The sequence below is a fragment of the Conger conger genome, chromosome 4 (assembly GCF_963514075.1).
Source record: "Conger conger chromosome 4, fConCon1.1, whole genome shotgun sequence".
NCBI lineage: Eukaryota > Metazoa > Chordata > Actinopteri > Anguilliformes > Congridae > Conger > Conger conger.
Genome location: NC_083763.1, coordinates 3,437,342 through 3,450,342, shown reverse-complemented (window position 1 = coordinate 3,450,342; position 13,001 = coordinate 3,437,342). Strand labels below are relative to the sequence as shown.

At 40.2% G+C, this 13,001-nt stretch overlaps 2 protein-coding genes across 2 annotated transcripts; one reads left to right on the top strand and one right to left on the bottom strand.

The window, feature by feature from the left end:
• Positions 1 to 2,502: 2,502 nt before the first annotated feature.
• cebp1 (CCAAT/enhancer binding protein (C/EBP) 1) lies at positions 2,503 to 5,236 on the bottom strand. Its single transcript, XM_061239339.1, has 3 exons — positions 5,126 to 5,236; positions 3,997 to 4,317; positions 2,503 to 3,688 (listed from the first exon to the last, which is right to left on the bottom strand). The coding sequence occupies exons 2-3, from the start codon at positions 4,315 to 4,317 to the stop codon at positions 3,371 to 3,373; spliced, it is 639 nt and encodes a 212-aa protein (XP_061095323.1). The 5' UTR covers positions 5,126 to 5,236; the 3' UTR covers positions 2,503 to 3,370.
• Positions 5,237 to 6,333: 1,097 nt separating this feature from the next.
• Positions 6,334 to 10,577, top strand: ngdn (neuroguidin, EIF4E binding protein). Its single transcript, XM_061239322.1, has 11 exons — positions 6,334 to 6,414; positions 6,724 to 6,783; positions 6,919 to 6,990; positions 7,452 to 7,589; positions 7,992 to 8,076; positions 8,219 to 8,271; positions 8,502 to 8,616; positions 9,134 to 9,308; positions 9,746 to 9,896; positions 10,282 to 10,348; positions 10,447 to 10,577. The coding sequence occupies exons 1-11, from the start codon at positions 6,391 to 6,393 to the stop codon at positions 10,464 to 10,466; spliced, it is 960 nt and encodes a 319-aa protein (XP_061095306.1). The 5' UTR covers positions 6,334 to 6,390; the 3' UTR covers positions 10,467 to 10,577.
• Positions 10,578 to 13,001: the final 2,424 nt, after the last annotated feature.

Sequence of the window (13,001 nt, the reverse complement as noted above, 5' to 3'; positions counted from 1 at the left end):
CTATAACCACAAATAAGTTACTTGCAGTTTTCACGAATACACCAGCCTTCCTAGCACACACTCTCACTTATCAACTTCCCAGCGTAGATTTTTCACCTCGGAGCAACAGCGCCTCACACCTAGACCAGGGGTAGACGAATGGCTCGATTGAGTCAAATTAATAAAGAGCACAGCAGGAACAAAAACACACACAAAAAAAGCCAGCATACACAGCATGCTTCGCGGACTATGGGGAGCATTAAAAGGGAACACTAATGTCGACATTATTATTAGTGAAAGAATGTGTCGAGATGACGGATTTAATATAGCCGCGTTAATTACGTTGTGGATTGAGTCGTGAAATGTGAGAAGTTGCTCCTGTTGTGGCAATGGCACTATTGGTGAAATATGAGATGCCGAATGGTTTTAGTGTTTCATTCTTACGTGTCCATTAGTATTGTTTCCACCTGGGTGCATACCCCTACCCCAGTTTGTCCTCCACCTCATAAAGTCTATCACTACAGTATATAATCAATATGTCACTGAAGTGTGCTTCCTGCACTGAAGGTATTATACATTATTAATGTTTTTTATAGAGACATAGTGTCAAAATATTCCATGGGCTATCTGTCTCCAAAAGTTGGCCTTTCTTGATTGGTATTTTTATGGAAGTATATGAACGTTCAGTACATACCCTCGCCGAGCTCTTTATTAGGAACATTTTTACTTTCTTGCACCTACTTATTAATGTGATTATCTAATCAGCCAATCATGTGGCAGCAGTGCAACGTATACAGTCATGTAGATACGGGTCAGGAGCTTCAGTTAATGTTCACATCAACCATCAGAATGGGGGGAAAATTTGATTGTGGAATGATTGTTGGTGGTAGAGAGGGTGGTTGAGTATCTCAGAAACTGCTGATCTCCTGGGATTTTCACGCACACTAGTCTCTAGAGTTTGCAAAGAATGGTGCAAAAAACTAAAACTATCCAGCAGTTCAGGCAGAAAGGCCTTGTTAATGAGGAGAATGGCCAGACTGGTCTTCAGGCAACATTACTGTTCTGCAATTTTAATTCATACCAGGCTCCTGTGTACATGGCTTTTTTGATCACTACTACATAACACAAGTTCATACAAGTCTCTTATCTGTTCTTTTGTCCCATCACCAAAGCCTTTTCATAGATCTCTTCATTTTGATTATCTCCAGTTGTGGCTTTCTATATACAGTTTCTTAGTTAGTGTTGAGTAACATATCTTAGATGAAATTGCTTCTTTCCTAATTCTGTGGGGATATTACAGTCCTGGGACCGCAGATTGCTACACACAGAGAATTACATTGAAACACAAATTCATATCTCTCTCATTCTCTCTCTCTCTCTCTCTCTCTCTCTCTCTCTCTCCCTCTCTTCCTCTCTCTCTTACACATGCACAACACACACACACACACACACACACACACACACACACTTTTCAGTGTTTAAAATGGATGGCTGTGCATTTTCTGTTTGCCCTGCTTCGACAGAAATCTAACCCACAGGAAGGCTCTTGCATTCTTCCACTCTGATGCTATCGTGTATTATCTGTCCCATGCTGTTTCGAAATCTTACCCGTCCCATGTAGTTTGACCCAGCTCTCTCTCCTCAGAAAACATCCTTGTCATTGTGTCTGTTTGTAACGGCCTAAGCTGAGAGAGAGAGAGAGAGAGAGAGAGAGAGAGAGGCTTTTGACTTTTAACTTCCCTTTATTAACAATAAGAGAACGATATCCAGAAATCAACAATATTGACATAAGAAAGAGTGTGCATTTGTTAGTGTGTGTGTGTGTATGTGCATGCACATGTATGTGCATGTGTGTGTGTGTGTGTGTGTGTGTGAGAGAGAGAGAGAGAGATAGAAAGATAAAACATAAACCTTGAAAATGCACTTCCACATGATGAATGATTAGGCTAAACTCTGTGTGGTTATCAAAGTTAAATAGGTCGTATGAAGATGAGAAGCAGAAACCTCTTTCTCTTTTATGGTTATGACTTATTGCATACGTGAGCGATAATGCAATAGAAGACCTGGGATTTTTAAACAGGAGCCTCGTCACATCCTCCTTCACATGGTTTCAAAACGTTTGAGATCTGCCACATAAAACCTTTTCACTCTGAATCTCCTTTTATACAGAACACACAACCTTCATCTGCGTCATTTTAATCTGTGGCACCTTCACTAAAAAGAACAATCTACCAGAGCCCAATGTACCCATGTATGCGAATAATAATAATAATAATAATAATAATAATAATAATAATGATAATAAGACGAAGAAGAAGAAGAAGAAGAATCATCATCATCATCATCATCATCATAATAATAATAATAATAATAATAATAATAATAATAATAAGAATAATAGTCATAATCAAGACTATTGGTCAAACGACTGTTTTAAAAATATGTATTTTTAACACTGATGTTCGATTTATTTTCAACAAATAATACCTTGAAATGAGTAAATAATGTAAATACAATAAAAGATGCCTCCCATTTTTAATTCAGTGTTTTGTAGTTATTTATTCCGTTTTTGTTTTTTTAAACAATGCTTTTTACAGTTTTTGAAAATGGAGAAAGGAGAGAAAAAATAGAGATTTCATTTTTTTATAGAGGTACAATAGATAGGCTGTAGTCTCATAGACAAATAAGCTGTTGTTTTATGTAATCTGTAGAATCACACACATTCACATTTAATAATTTGTATAGATTGTGATCTGCTCCAACTAAATGTGCCCTTGTCGTAATATCTATTCGGCTATGCCAGTGATTATGGATAATCACCGCCGTGTTTACAACATCGTTTTAACTTTCTTGGGACACCTTAATGCTGTATGTTTTGTATATTGTATGCAATGTGCTTTACATTTTGTTTGTCCTTTAGCCTTTAGGAGTTCAGTTTTTTTCTGGTGCACTCATTGTGGTCAGAAACTATCGTCCTGGCATGTCCGCCGATTGCAACACCCATTGATCTTCCCATGTCTTGTTCTCATCGTCGCTATGTTGAAATCTACACAGGAACTCTTGTGTTTGTGTGCATACGCATGTACTATATAGAAATAGTTTATTTATTTATTTCTTATTTGATGGTGTCACCATTGTTTTTAAAACCGTTTGCATTACTCAGGGAGTTTGTGAACGTAATTATATTGTACTCGTACAATGACAATATAAAGGGAATCCGACTCTGAATCTGAACCCTTCACAAGCAGTGTAGCAAAAACGCAACAAAAAAACCCCCATATACTTCTATATTCCAAACAGCCACTGACACCTCTTCAGTAGTCCAAAATTTGAGAAAAAAGTTTTAAAAATAAAAAGTATTTCTGTCCTTTATTTGTCGTCCTCCATCCTCTCAGCAGTTCTCCTCCCGCGCAAGTTTGTCCTCCCTCTGCCGAGGGTGGCGCTGCGACAGGATGAGCTTCAGAGTGTCCAGCTCCTGTGTGAGTTGCCCAATCAGCTTCTGAAGCCTGCGGTTGTCATCCTCTAGCTGCAGCGCCCTCTGGTGGGTGATCTGGATGCGGCGCTTGGCTTTGTCGCGACTCTTCCTCACCGCCATGTTGTTCCTCTCGCGGCGCATGCGATACTCGACGCTGTCCTTGCTTGGAATTTTCTTCTGCACGGACTGTCGAAGGAGAGCAGGAGGGGGAGGGGGGAGGAAGGAGCTGAACTCCTGTGCGTGTGTGTGTGTGCGTGTGTGTGTGATAGAAAGAAATGAAATAGGGCAAGAAGGGGAAATGGACAGCTTAACAAGACGTAAAACATTTTTTGCCAATGAGGTCAGGCAGTTTGACTCATTTCAAGATTAGCCAATGGGGTGAGAAAATTTCAAACAAGTACTAAAAACAAGTACTTTCTCCTTGCGAGAAAAAAAAAAAAACCTTATGTTATGTTATAAAACACTCAAGACAGCCATTTTTTGCAGTGCAGGTAAATGACAGGCCGACCGATTGACACACATACATTCAAACACTGCCCTACCTGGGGTAACATATGAGTCTGCTGTCCGTGTCTCTCCGCGGAGGGACCCGTTAGGCAGGGAGGATAGGGCATGTATCCCATCATCTGCTCTGCCATCCTGTCAGCCCCAGTCCTCGCTCCTCTCTGAACCCCCAGGGGCTGGCTGTACGGCACCCCGGCCGCCCGCGGCATGGGCCCAACCGATGGGCTGAGCACTGGGGTGCAAGAGTCGGGGTTCAAAACCAAGGAGTTCACCGGGAGGGAAGGGTGATCGATGGAGTGGTACAGCAGAGGGGGAAGGGGGCTGCACTCTTGAATAACAGAAGGCTGGGATTCAGACATCTGTTGGGAGATTCAGATACAGCGGATTAGGCGCAAGGCTGTGACTAAACAATATGTAACAAAAAAATGTTTTCATCACACTCTCAGAAATAAACGTGAGAAAAGTGTTTAAATGCTTGTTGCTGGGGTGGTACCCTACCATATATGTACACAAAATTGTACCCCAAGGCAGCAATATTTCATTAATTTTTGTACTTTGGAAAACATACTCATTTGTTCCCAAAGAGGACATTATTGTACTGTCAGGGTACATTTGGGAAATTTGATCCTTGAAGAACAAAAATGTACCTCCACTCACTTTATTTCTGAGAGTGCAGTTCTCATCATTGCCCCACATTGTTTTGAGCAGATATTAAACAAAAGATTTTAAATATTTTTTGACTCATGAATATTTGTATGTATTTTTTGACAGCAACCTTCCTCTTAACAAAATAAATACACATTTCATACTGCAGTGCTTATAATGTATGGATATTTACTATGAACAACTGGAACGAGATGAAGTTACTCAGGTGAAAGTGTTTGATGTATAAAAAACATTGATCTCTATCACATACATTTCATAATCAATGCGTTCTGAAATTCGGCTTTTGGTCCTTCACTTTTAGTTCTTCAGCTGCTTCAATGTGTAGACAGCAATAGGTAATCATGGAAAATTCTGTTTCTGAACTCATCAGGGCTATGAAAAACAGCGAATCTAGTATTATTTGGTATACCTTGACAAAACCCCATTAAAAACGTTAATTCAGAATTTCGAATTTCATTGGAAAGGAGGTGTATATACATCATTAATTAAAGACAGACTTACCCCTTCAACAATGTCTCTTCTCTGTCTTCTTCTGTTTCTTTTCCTGTCTCTTTTATCTCTGTCTGACTATCCTTTAAATTCAGTTGTTTAGTAGCTAGCGGTCCATCACACCATTTTACTTCCTCAAATATAACCCCCTCCCTCCCTCCCTCCCTCCCTCTCCCTCTCTCTCTCTCTCTCTCTCTCCCACATACACACTCTCTACTGTTAGAGTAAGTAGCAACTAGCAGATCTACTTTTAACTTTCTTATTTTCACTTTCACATCTCAACAAGACTCTGCAGACATTATGGAATGTTAGATGTGAGAATTAATTTGGTGAGCGGGGATAATGTGGTGCACCTGTGCCTGTTAATTATTCAAAATCTGGGATATGTGTGTATGTGTGTGTGCCTGTGTGTGTGCCTGCATGCTTGCATGCGCGTGTGTGTGTGTGTTTGTGTGTGTGCCTGAGTGCATGTGTGTGTGTGTGTGTGTGTGTGTGTGTGTGTGAACTGAACTATTTCTCCATTAGGAGCATTTTATATTTTATATATACCTTATACCTGTATATGATATACAAGCAGAACAAAGCTCTATACATGGTTCAATAAATGAAAGGTACATTTTGCAGAATGCAATTCATATTTCTTTTTGGAAAATATTTCATTGAGAGACAAATTATACATATCATGTTGCTTATCTTGGGGCCCTTATGGGTATGTAGTGGTGTAAGGGGTATAGTGAGAATATAATGTTTTAATGTTTTACTGTAAAATAAACTAGAATTGTATGTTGTCCACCTTATGCATCAACAGAGGAAAAACAAAGGTTGTGCATTTGTGAAAATGTGTCCATACAGTATGGGATGTTGTAGAACATTTCACTGACAAAACAGTTTTATATCAATACTTTACATATTTTTCTAAGTGGTTCAGATTAATTCCATCATAAGTATCGTGTGATTTCATTGGAACTATGTAATTTAATTATAAATGCAATGTGTCTGCAATGTTTATTGCTGCAATATAAAATAATATAAGAACATTCATTCGATTAATAATATTTACAGGAGTATTGCTGCGCACAATGGTAGGCTGAGAAAGATTAAGAACTAAAGTGATACAGAAACTGTTCACATTATTGATCTTCAAACAAATTATCCATCTAAACACAAACCGTATCTAAATTGCTTTTTCCGTTTGAAAAACAGCGCTTGTGTCGAAATTCGCGCTGTTTGTCCATATTCAGTTACCGTATTAATCCACGTTTCCGTCTACGTTCAAGATGGCGGCGCCCGGTGTTGCGAACGTGAGTACTTCTGGTGTTTATTTTAATATTTTTTAAGTTATCGGTTATTGGCTTTACTAATTACTGCTTACCTCAGCATTGGACTCCAATAATTTACCTGTGCTATGCTGGCTGAAATCAAATTGGAGGGTACTATTCAAGTTTATAGGCTCAATCAAAAAATCAGCTTGCAAATAGCTAGTTATTTCCTTGTGTTTTTAAACACATTGCTGACTTGATATGTAGAGTATTTATGAGCACGACGTTCTGTTTTTACATAAGGGAATAAGGAAAAGCTTTCTATAATCACATACACTATCATTTCTCCAGGACCTTGTGGACAGCGATTTGCCCATTGCTACGCAACTACTGAACAACATCACAGAGCAGGTTTGTATTTCTTATTCGTATTCAAAGTGAAGCGCATATCTTCCGCTATATGTATTCTAGTGTTAATGTTAGTGCTGGAGTCGTAAGACTTATAAAACGTTGGCTTCAAATGATCATATTCTTGTTTTGCTCAAGGTTGCTTCGGTGACGGGCCATGTACAAGGTTTAATAAAGAGAGTCCAAGATGGATCATACAACACCAGCAAGGTAAGTGGATGGGGGGCCAGGGTAAGATGGAATGAGATTTTACAATGTTCAGTGCTCATGTTAATTCGGATTTTTCGGTTCCATATCCATTCAGTCATGTTCCATCGTGTATGGGTGTGTCTGTTTTAGTCACTAAAGACATAAGTGAATACAATGAATTCATATACTTGCTGTATCATTAAGCTAGGCTATTTGCTTTAACTGTGAAACTCCAGTGAATTTCTGTGTTTTATATTATTTAACACATAAAACAGTTTGAATTGCATTATTTAAGAAATTGTTATAAAATATATTTTGGTGATAAATTAATGTACATGTGGTTTGCTGGTACAGCATGTTCCGAAACTGAATACACAGGCTTACACTCAGTCTTTATGAACTTGTCTAGTTAATGAATTACAAAACATAACATGAACATATACATGTTTTCTTTACTGTATCCCTCTTCTTTTTCTTTACAGGGCCTGTCGTTTCTGGACCTAAGATACCAGCTACTGCTGTTCTACCTTCAAGACCTCACACACCTGATCAGCATCAAGTCAGAGGGCAAGAGCCTGAAAGAAAATTGTGCCCTCTACAGGCTGGTCACTGTCAGAACAGTAAGTTGACCATCTGTCCTGTTTTTTTTTACATTACATTGCATGTTATTTAGCTGATGCTTTTATCCAAAGTGATTTACAGTTGATCAGACTAAGCAGGAGACAATCCCCCCTGGCTTAAAGGTCTTGCTCAAGAGCCCAACGGCTGTGCGGATCTTATTGTGGCTACACCGGGGATTGAACCACCAACCTTGCGGGTCCCAGTCATGTACCTTAACCACTAGGCTACCCCCTGTAGGCCAGGTATAAGTTGACTTGCTGTTCAGTGTTGGATATTCTGGCTGGAATCTTCTCCCCGACCTGCATATGACATCAGATTGCAATCGCTGACCCTCTGCCTTCATGGTCCTTTCCCACTCTAGATGTCTAATTATCTGTTTTTAACACGGTTCGTTATTTTAGATCCTGGAGAAGATGCGTCCTCTGGATCAGAAGTTGAGGTATCAGATTGACAAGCTGGTGCGCACAGCCCTGACCGGGAGTTTAGGTGAGATGTTCTTCAAAGTGTGTTTCCATGCTTTCATATTTCAAAGTGAATTCTTTGTTTAAGTAGTAATATGGTATTGCACAATGATGTTTTCCAATCAGTGGTATTAATCTGTGAAATAACCGGTTTTGTATTTTTTTAGCTGAAAACGATCCACTGCAGTTCCATCCCAACCCTGATAATCTTGTCAGCAAAGTAATAATTATTTTCTCTGGTCTTATTCTTTAAATTTATTTAACTTGAATTTATGTCATTAATATTGTACTGTACTTTTTGAAGGTTAAAACTATCTTTAATCTTTATATAAAATTTTAATACATGCTTCATTTGTTTTTAATGAAGTTTACATTGAGAAATAAGACTCATTCCAAAAAAATGTCTTTCAACTGCTTTCATGCTTCTTCTGTGGTTTTCATCTTTCTCAGTTCAGTGAGTCTGAGGACTCGGAGGATGAAGGAGAAAATACAGCCAAGGTTTCTGAGAAAAAAGAATCCTCTAGCAGAAAGTATGTACCACCCAGGATTGCCCCGATGCATTATGGTAAGTCAATTATGGTTACAGGTTTAACTTAATTCCTGTTTTTCTCTTTTTAATTGTGTATGTCTGTCTGGGACTCTTCGTGATTCATTTTTAATGTAAGCAAACTTAGTCCTCCCAGGCGCATTCAGACTCACCATTGGCTGCAGGGTCCTGTTTTTGCACTGTAGAGTAGCGCTAATCGACTCCACGTCCTGTGGGCCTCAGTGTCATTTGCTTCAACCGTGCGTTACATGATTTCACGAATTAACTTATCTGAACCAAGCAGTTAAAATAATGAGTGAAATCGGGTGGTGTAGTGCATGGCAGGAGCAAAAACCTGGAGCCACTGCGGCCTGCAGGACGTGGAGTTGAGTAACACTGCTATGGAATGTGAAAACGAACAGATTGGATGGAATGCTGGTTATTATAAGAGGTTACGGCCTCATGGGCACAGGCCACAGTAATCAGGAGGAATGTGGAGAAATATGGTGAGGAATTGACTTACAGATGGACTGGTTTCCCCTCTTCCTGTCTGTAGAGGGAGACATGACGGAGGCGGACAGGCAGAAGGACAGGGCAGACAAGCTGAAACGTGCAGCCCTGCGTAGCTCCCTGATCCAGGAGCTCCGGCAGCAGTACAGCGACGCTCCCGAAGAGATCCGGGAACGGAGAGACTTTCAGACCGAGCGAGAGAGTCGGGAAGAGCTACACAGGTCAGAGTCATCATCCTACACTGTGTGTCTAAGCACAGGGCTGCCCAACCCTGTCCCTGGTGGTCTAAAGTACTGTATGTTTGCACTCCAACCCTAACAAAGCTCCAGGAACAGGGTTCGGGCAGCTCTTGACCATGGGCAAGTCATGCATCCATTCAATAGTGAAGACCTTTGAATATGGTGCTCTTTACAATGGATATTATGGAGATCAGTATCCTTAGTTTTAAAGCTTAAAATTCTCCCAGGCTATAATTATACAGATATTTGGATATTTAAAAGGTTCTTTGGGCTGTTTTAATGCCATAAAGGCTCCTGTCTTGAGCTGTCCATACTCACATTTTTAAAAAATGTACACCCATTTTGTGTACACTGGCGTTAATGAACATTTCAGTCAAGTGCGGAATTAACTCCACGTGTTATAAAATGACCCTCCGCAGGAAGGAGTATGAGGAGTCCATGATGGTGCGTCTGGCCGTGCCTCGCCAAGAGAAAACTAAGCGGAAGCGAGGCATGCTGGGAATGTCATCTCAGTTGAGCAGCATCACGCGATTCGGAGACATCTCGGCCCTGACGGGAGGGGAGGGACCGGTAAGCACAGAACGCACTGCGGAATGATATGAGGAGATCAAGCGGCCAAAGCCGGACATCGTTTTTGATGCTAATTTCCTGGTCCTGTTGGGAGACGCTACTCACAACCGCCTCTGGTTGGCTCCAATATAGCATACAGTTTCAAACTGCTTTTTCCCAGCCCATGGATTGTCAAGGGGTGATGCAATGGGCACTTGGTCCATGCTTTGTCCACAGTCTATGGTGAAGATCTACAGCTACATGGGTGTAGTGGCCAACATATAATGAAAGCCTTGGCCACTTCCTCTGTTGAATTACTATGGAGTTGTCTGCATTTTCTGTGAAGCCCCTTTTATTAGTGTAGAAACGCACCAACCATCTGTTCAACATCATTGTCTTCCCTCAGGATGTTGATAACCCTCAGCCTAAGAAGAAGAAGAAGAAACTAATGAAGAAGAAAACAAAAAAGAGAGGTTCGATGATGCCTTCCACTTTCATTCAGAGAAGGGAATTGTTAAGTATTGTTAAGGTTAAATGGTTAAATTTGGTTGTTGTTCTCCCTTTTTTGCAGCTTTCAGGAAGCATCGGTAGAGGGCAGAAACCAAGATGGCAGAAGGTTGTTCTGCAAAATGGCTCAATGCATCAGTCTGTGTACAATGTATCGCACATGGTTTCCTATTAAAAGTAATTTTAATTTTTGAAGTCTCTTTTGTTTATAGTCGTCTTTGATCTTTAAACTGGGAATGCTTCCCTCAATTGCTTTAAAGTGGATGGGAGTGTAGCCTGGGGATAAGGCTGTACAATTAAGTTTGCTACCGATGGTGTCACTGAGGGAGAAAGGGAGGACTTTAGGAACAATCTCCCACACCTAATCATTTAATGTCCCCCATCAGAGCTTACCCCGTTCTATTTGCATTGAGTGAATATTGGCAACATCAGCTGTCCTTGCCGACCGTTAACCGTATGGCTATATCTTCACATTTGTTCATTTTTGTGACTTCGCCGATATTAGTCCAATAGTTTTAAAACACACCGGAGGATAATAGCTCGATAAAAGGGAATACTAGCGCCACATTTTCTGTTTAACATGATTTTCCATCGAAAAAAGATCCGTTATCCGTTAAAAGTTCGTTATTTTAACTAGTCTTTAAGTGACGTATTCAGCATTCATATGGGCGCGTGCATGACTTAACTACGGCTTGCTGTTCTACGCAGTAGCCAATTTGAAAACGGTTCTTCCATGTATTAGCTGCTAGACACATAAACCTAGAAACCGCTTATCAGTTAAAACAAACACAGACAGTTGGATGTTACTTACTACTCTCTTTTATCGAGCTATTGTCCTCCGTAGTGAGTGTGCACTTTAAAACTATTAATTTCTGCGAAAATCAATTGGAGTGAATGGGAGCTGGACGAATGGAAAATACGGCGGTGTGGTTAACGGTCGGCAGGGACACCTGGGGTACTCAGAAAATGCATACTCTTTCACTCCACCCTCCTCCGTGCCTCGGTAATTGATCTTTGTCGACTCCCTCCCTCCACTGTCCCAGTTTTGGAGTAGATGAGCGAAATTGCTTCCACGCCCACGTCCACTCCACTGGCGAAGTGTACAACGATGTAGGTTTGAGCGGAAGGACTTTTCTCGGTGACTTAATCGTGCTCATGCCCACGTTATACGAAATCTGGCACTATCCAGATCCAGAAAGCGGAGATGGCAGGTAACTTGAATTATGCAAGATATTTAGCCAGATTTGTGTCGTTATCACGCATAGCCTCCTATCCCGATTGTAAAATGGGAATATTTATGTGCACGGCAAATAAATAACACTTATGATCGGGCTATTTCATCAACAGAGGCCGTCAACTCTGATGACGGCAAATACGATAAGCATGTCCCAATTGTATTCCTTCCCCCTCGTTCACCCCTTTGCTCCACGTACTTTCGAAGACGTAGAGGAGTGTTAGTGGGGGAGGGTAGTGAAAAATAATGTTGCTAATATTCAATCGACGCAAATAATATGGGTTAGCTCTACAAATGTAATTGATCATATCCCTTAAAGCCCACTTGACTATGTTCAATGTGGATTTCCTCTCTTGGCCTTTGAACCATTATTTAGTTTAGTTTATTTATTTAGCACAAATTTTAGTACAAATCTGTGCAAGGTGGGAGCGAAGCCCTAACAGGCTTGTACAGAGCTCCACACCTAACCAACACTTACTCACTATTATCCTTTCTGACGTTGACAGTTGATGAATTCACTTAGCTAGCTAGCTCCGTCATTATAACTAATAGCCTAGAGATACTGAAATAACAGTGGAGGCCTGAATACTTGGGTGAGACTTACGTTAGTGGCCTAACGTTACATGAAACTAAAACAGTCATCGTGATAGATCATGGGTCTAAATTTAGACATGAGCGCAACATAAAGTGACTCTTTCAAAGAGCATGCAAGTACTGCGGTAAAGATGAGATTTCCCTCATTTGACTTCAGTTACACTGTAGGCTAGTAGGCCTAATCCATGAGACATAATCACTGTACGGTCTCCTCACAACTATTAGCCTAAATGTGACGATCACGTTTTATTCTAAATTCAATTAAAAAATCCTCAAACACTATAAACAAACTGGTTGGATAAGCGATTTTTGGCAATTTGAAATACCAGCAGCAGGCCTGTAGGATGTAGATAAAATTACAGCACTTATTGATAGAATGTCTTGGAAAAAAGTAATTTCCACCATGTATATATATATATTTTTTACTACCAATGAAAGTTATCCATTAACTTCTAGGAGCACGAAGTGGGCAGTCACAAATTCCCTCTTCTCTGTATTCCTGTTGTGGGAATTTGTATGTAATTTCACCAACACTATCTTACAATTCATCCTTTAAGAGTCACCAAAAAATAAAATAATTATGAACCCTTTTCTTTACACAGAATTCCAATTTTCATGTCATGCTTGAATCGGTTATGTACTGTACTTTCTGATTACTACAATACGAGTGGCAAATGTCCTACGATAGCTCAATTGAATTTCATTAATATGGTTGTAAGGATTTTTGCATAGTGGGCTCCAGAAATATTGGCACCCCTGACCAAAAATGGGTGAACGCCACCAGACACACA

What these genes read in the sequence shown, in the direction of transcription:
- cebp1 (XM_061239339.1), bottom strand. Translation starts at nt 4,317, where the DNA reads ATGTCTGAATCCCAGCCTTCTGTTATTCAAGAGTGCAGCCCCCTTCCC. An exon ending in AGACTCATATGTTACCCCAG is followed by an intron (nt 3,689 to 3,996) that starts GTAGGGCAGTGT and finishes ACACACGCACAG; the next exon opens with GAGTTCAGCTCCTTCCTCCC.
- ngdn (XM_061239322.1), top strand. Translation starts at nt 6,391, where the DNA reads ATGGCGGCGCCCGGTGTTGCGAAC. An exon ending in GGCTGGTCACTGTCAGAACA is followed by an intron (nt 7,590 to 7,991) that starts GTAAGTTGACCA and finishes TCGTTATTTTAG; the next exon opens with ATCCTGGAGAAGATGCGTCC. An exon ending in AGTCGGGAAGAGCTACACAG is followed by an intron (nt 9,309 to 9,745) that starts GTCAGAGTCATC and finishes GACCCTCCGCAG; the next exon opens with GAAGGAGTATGAGGAGTCCA.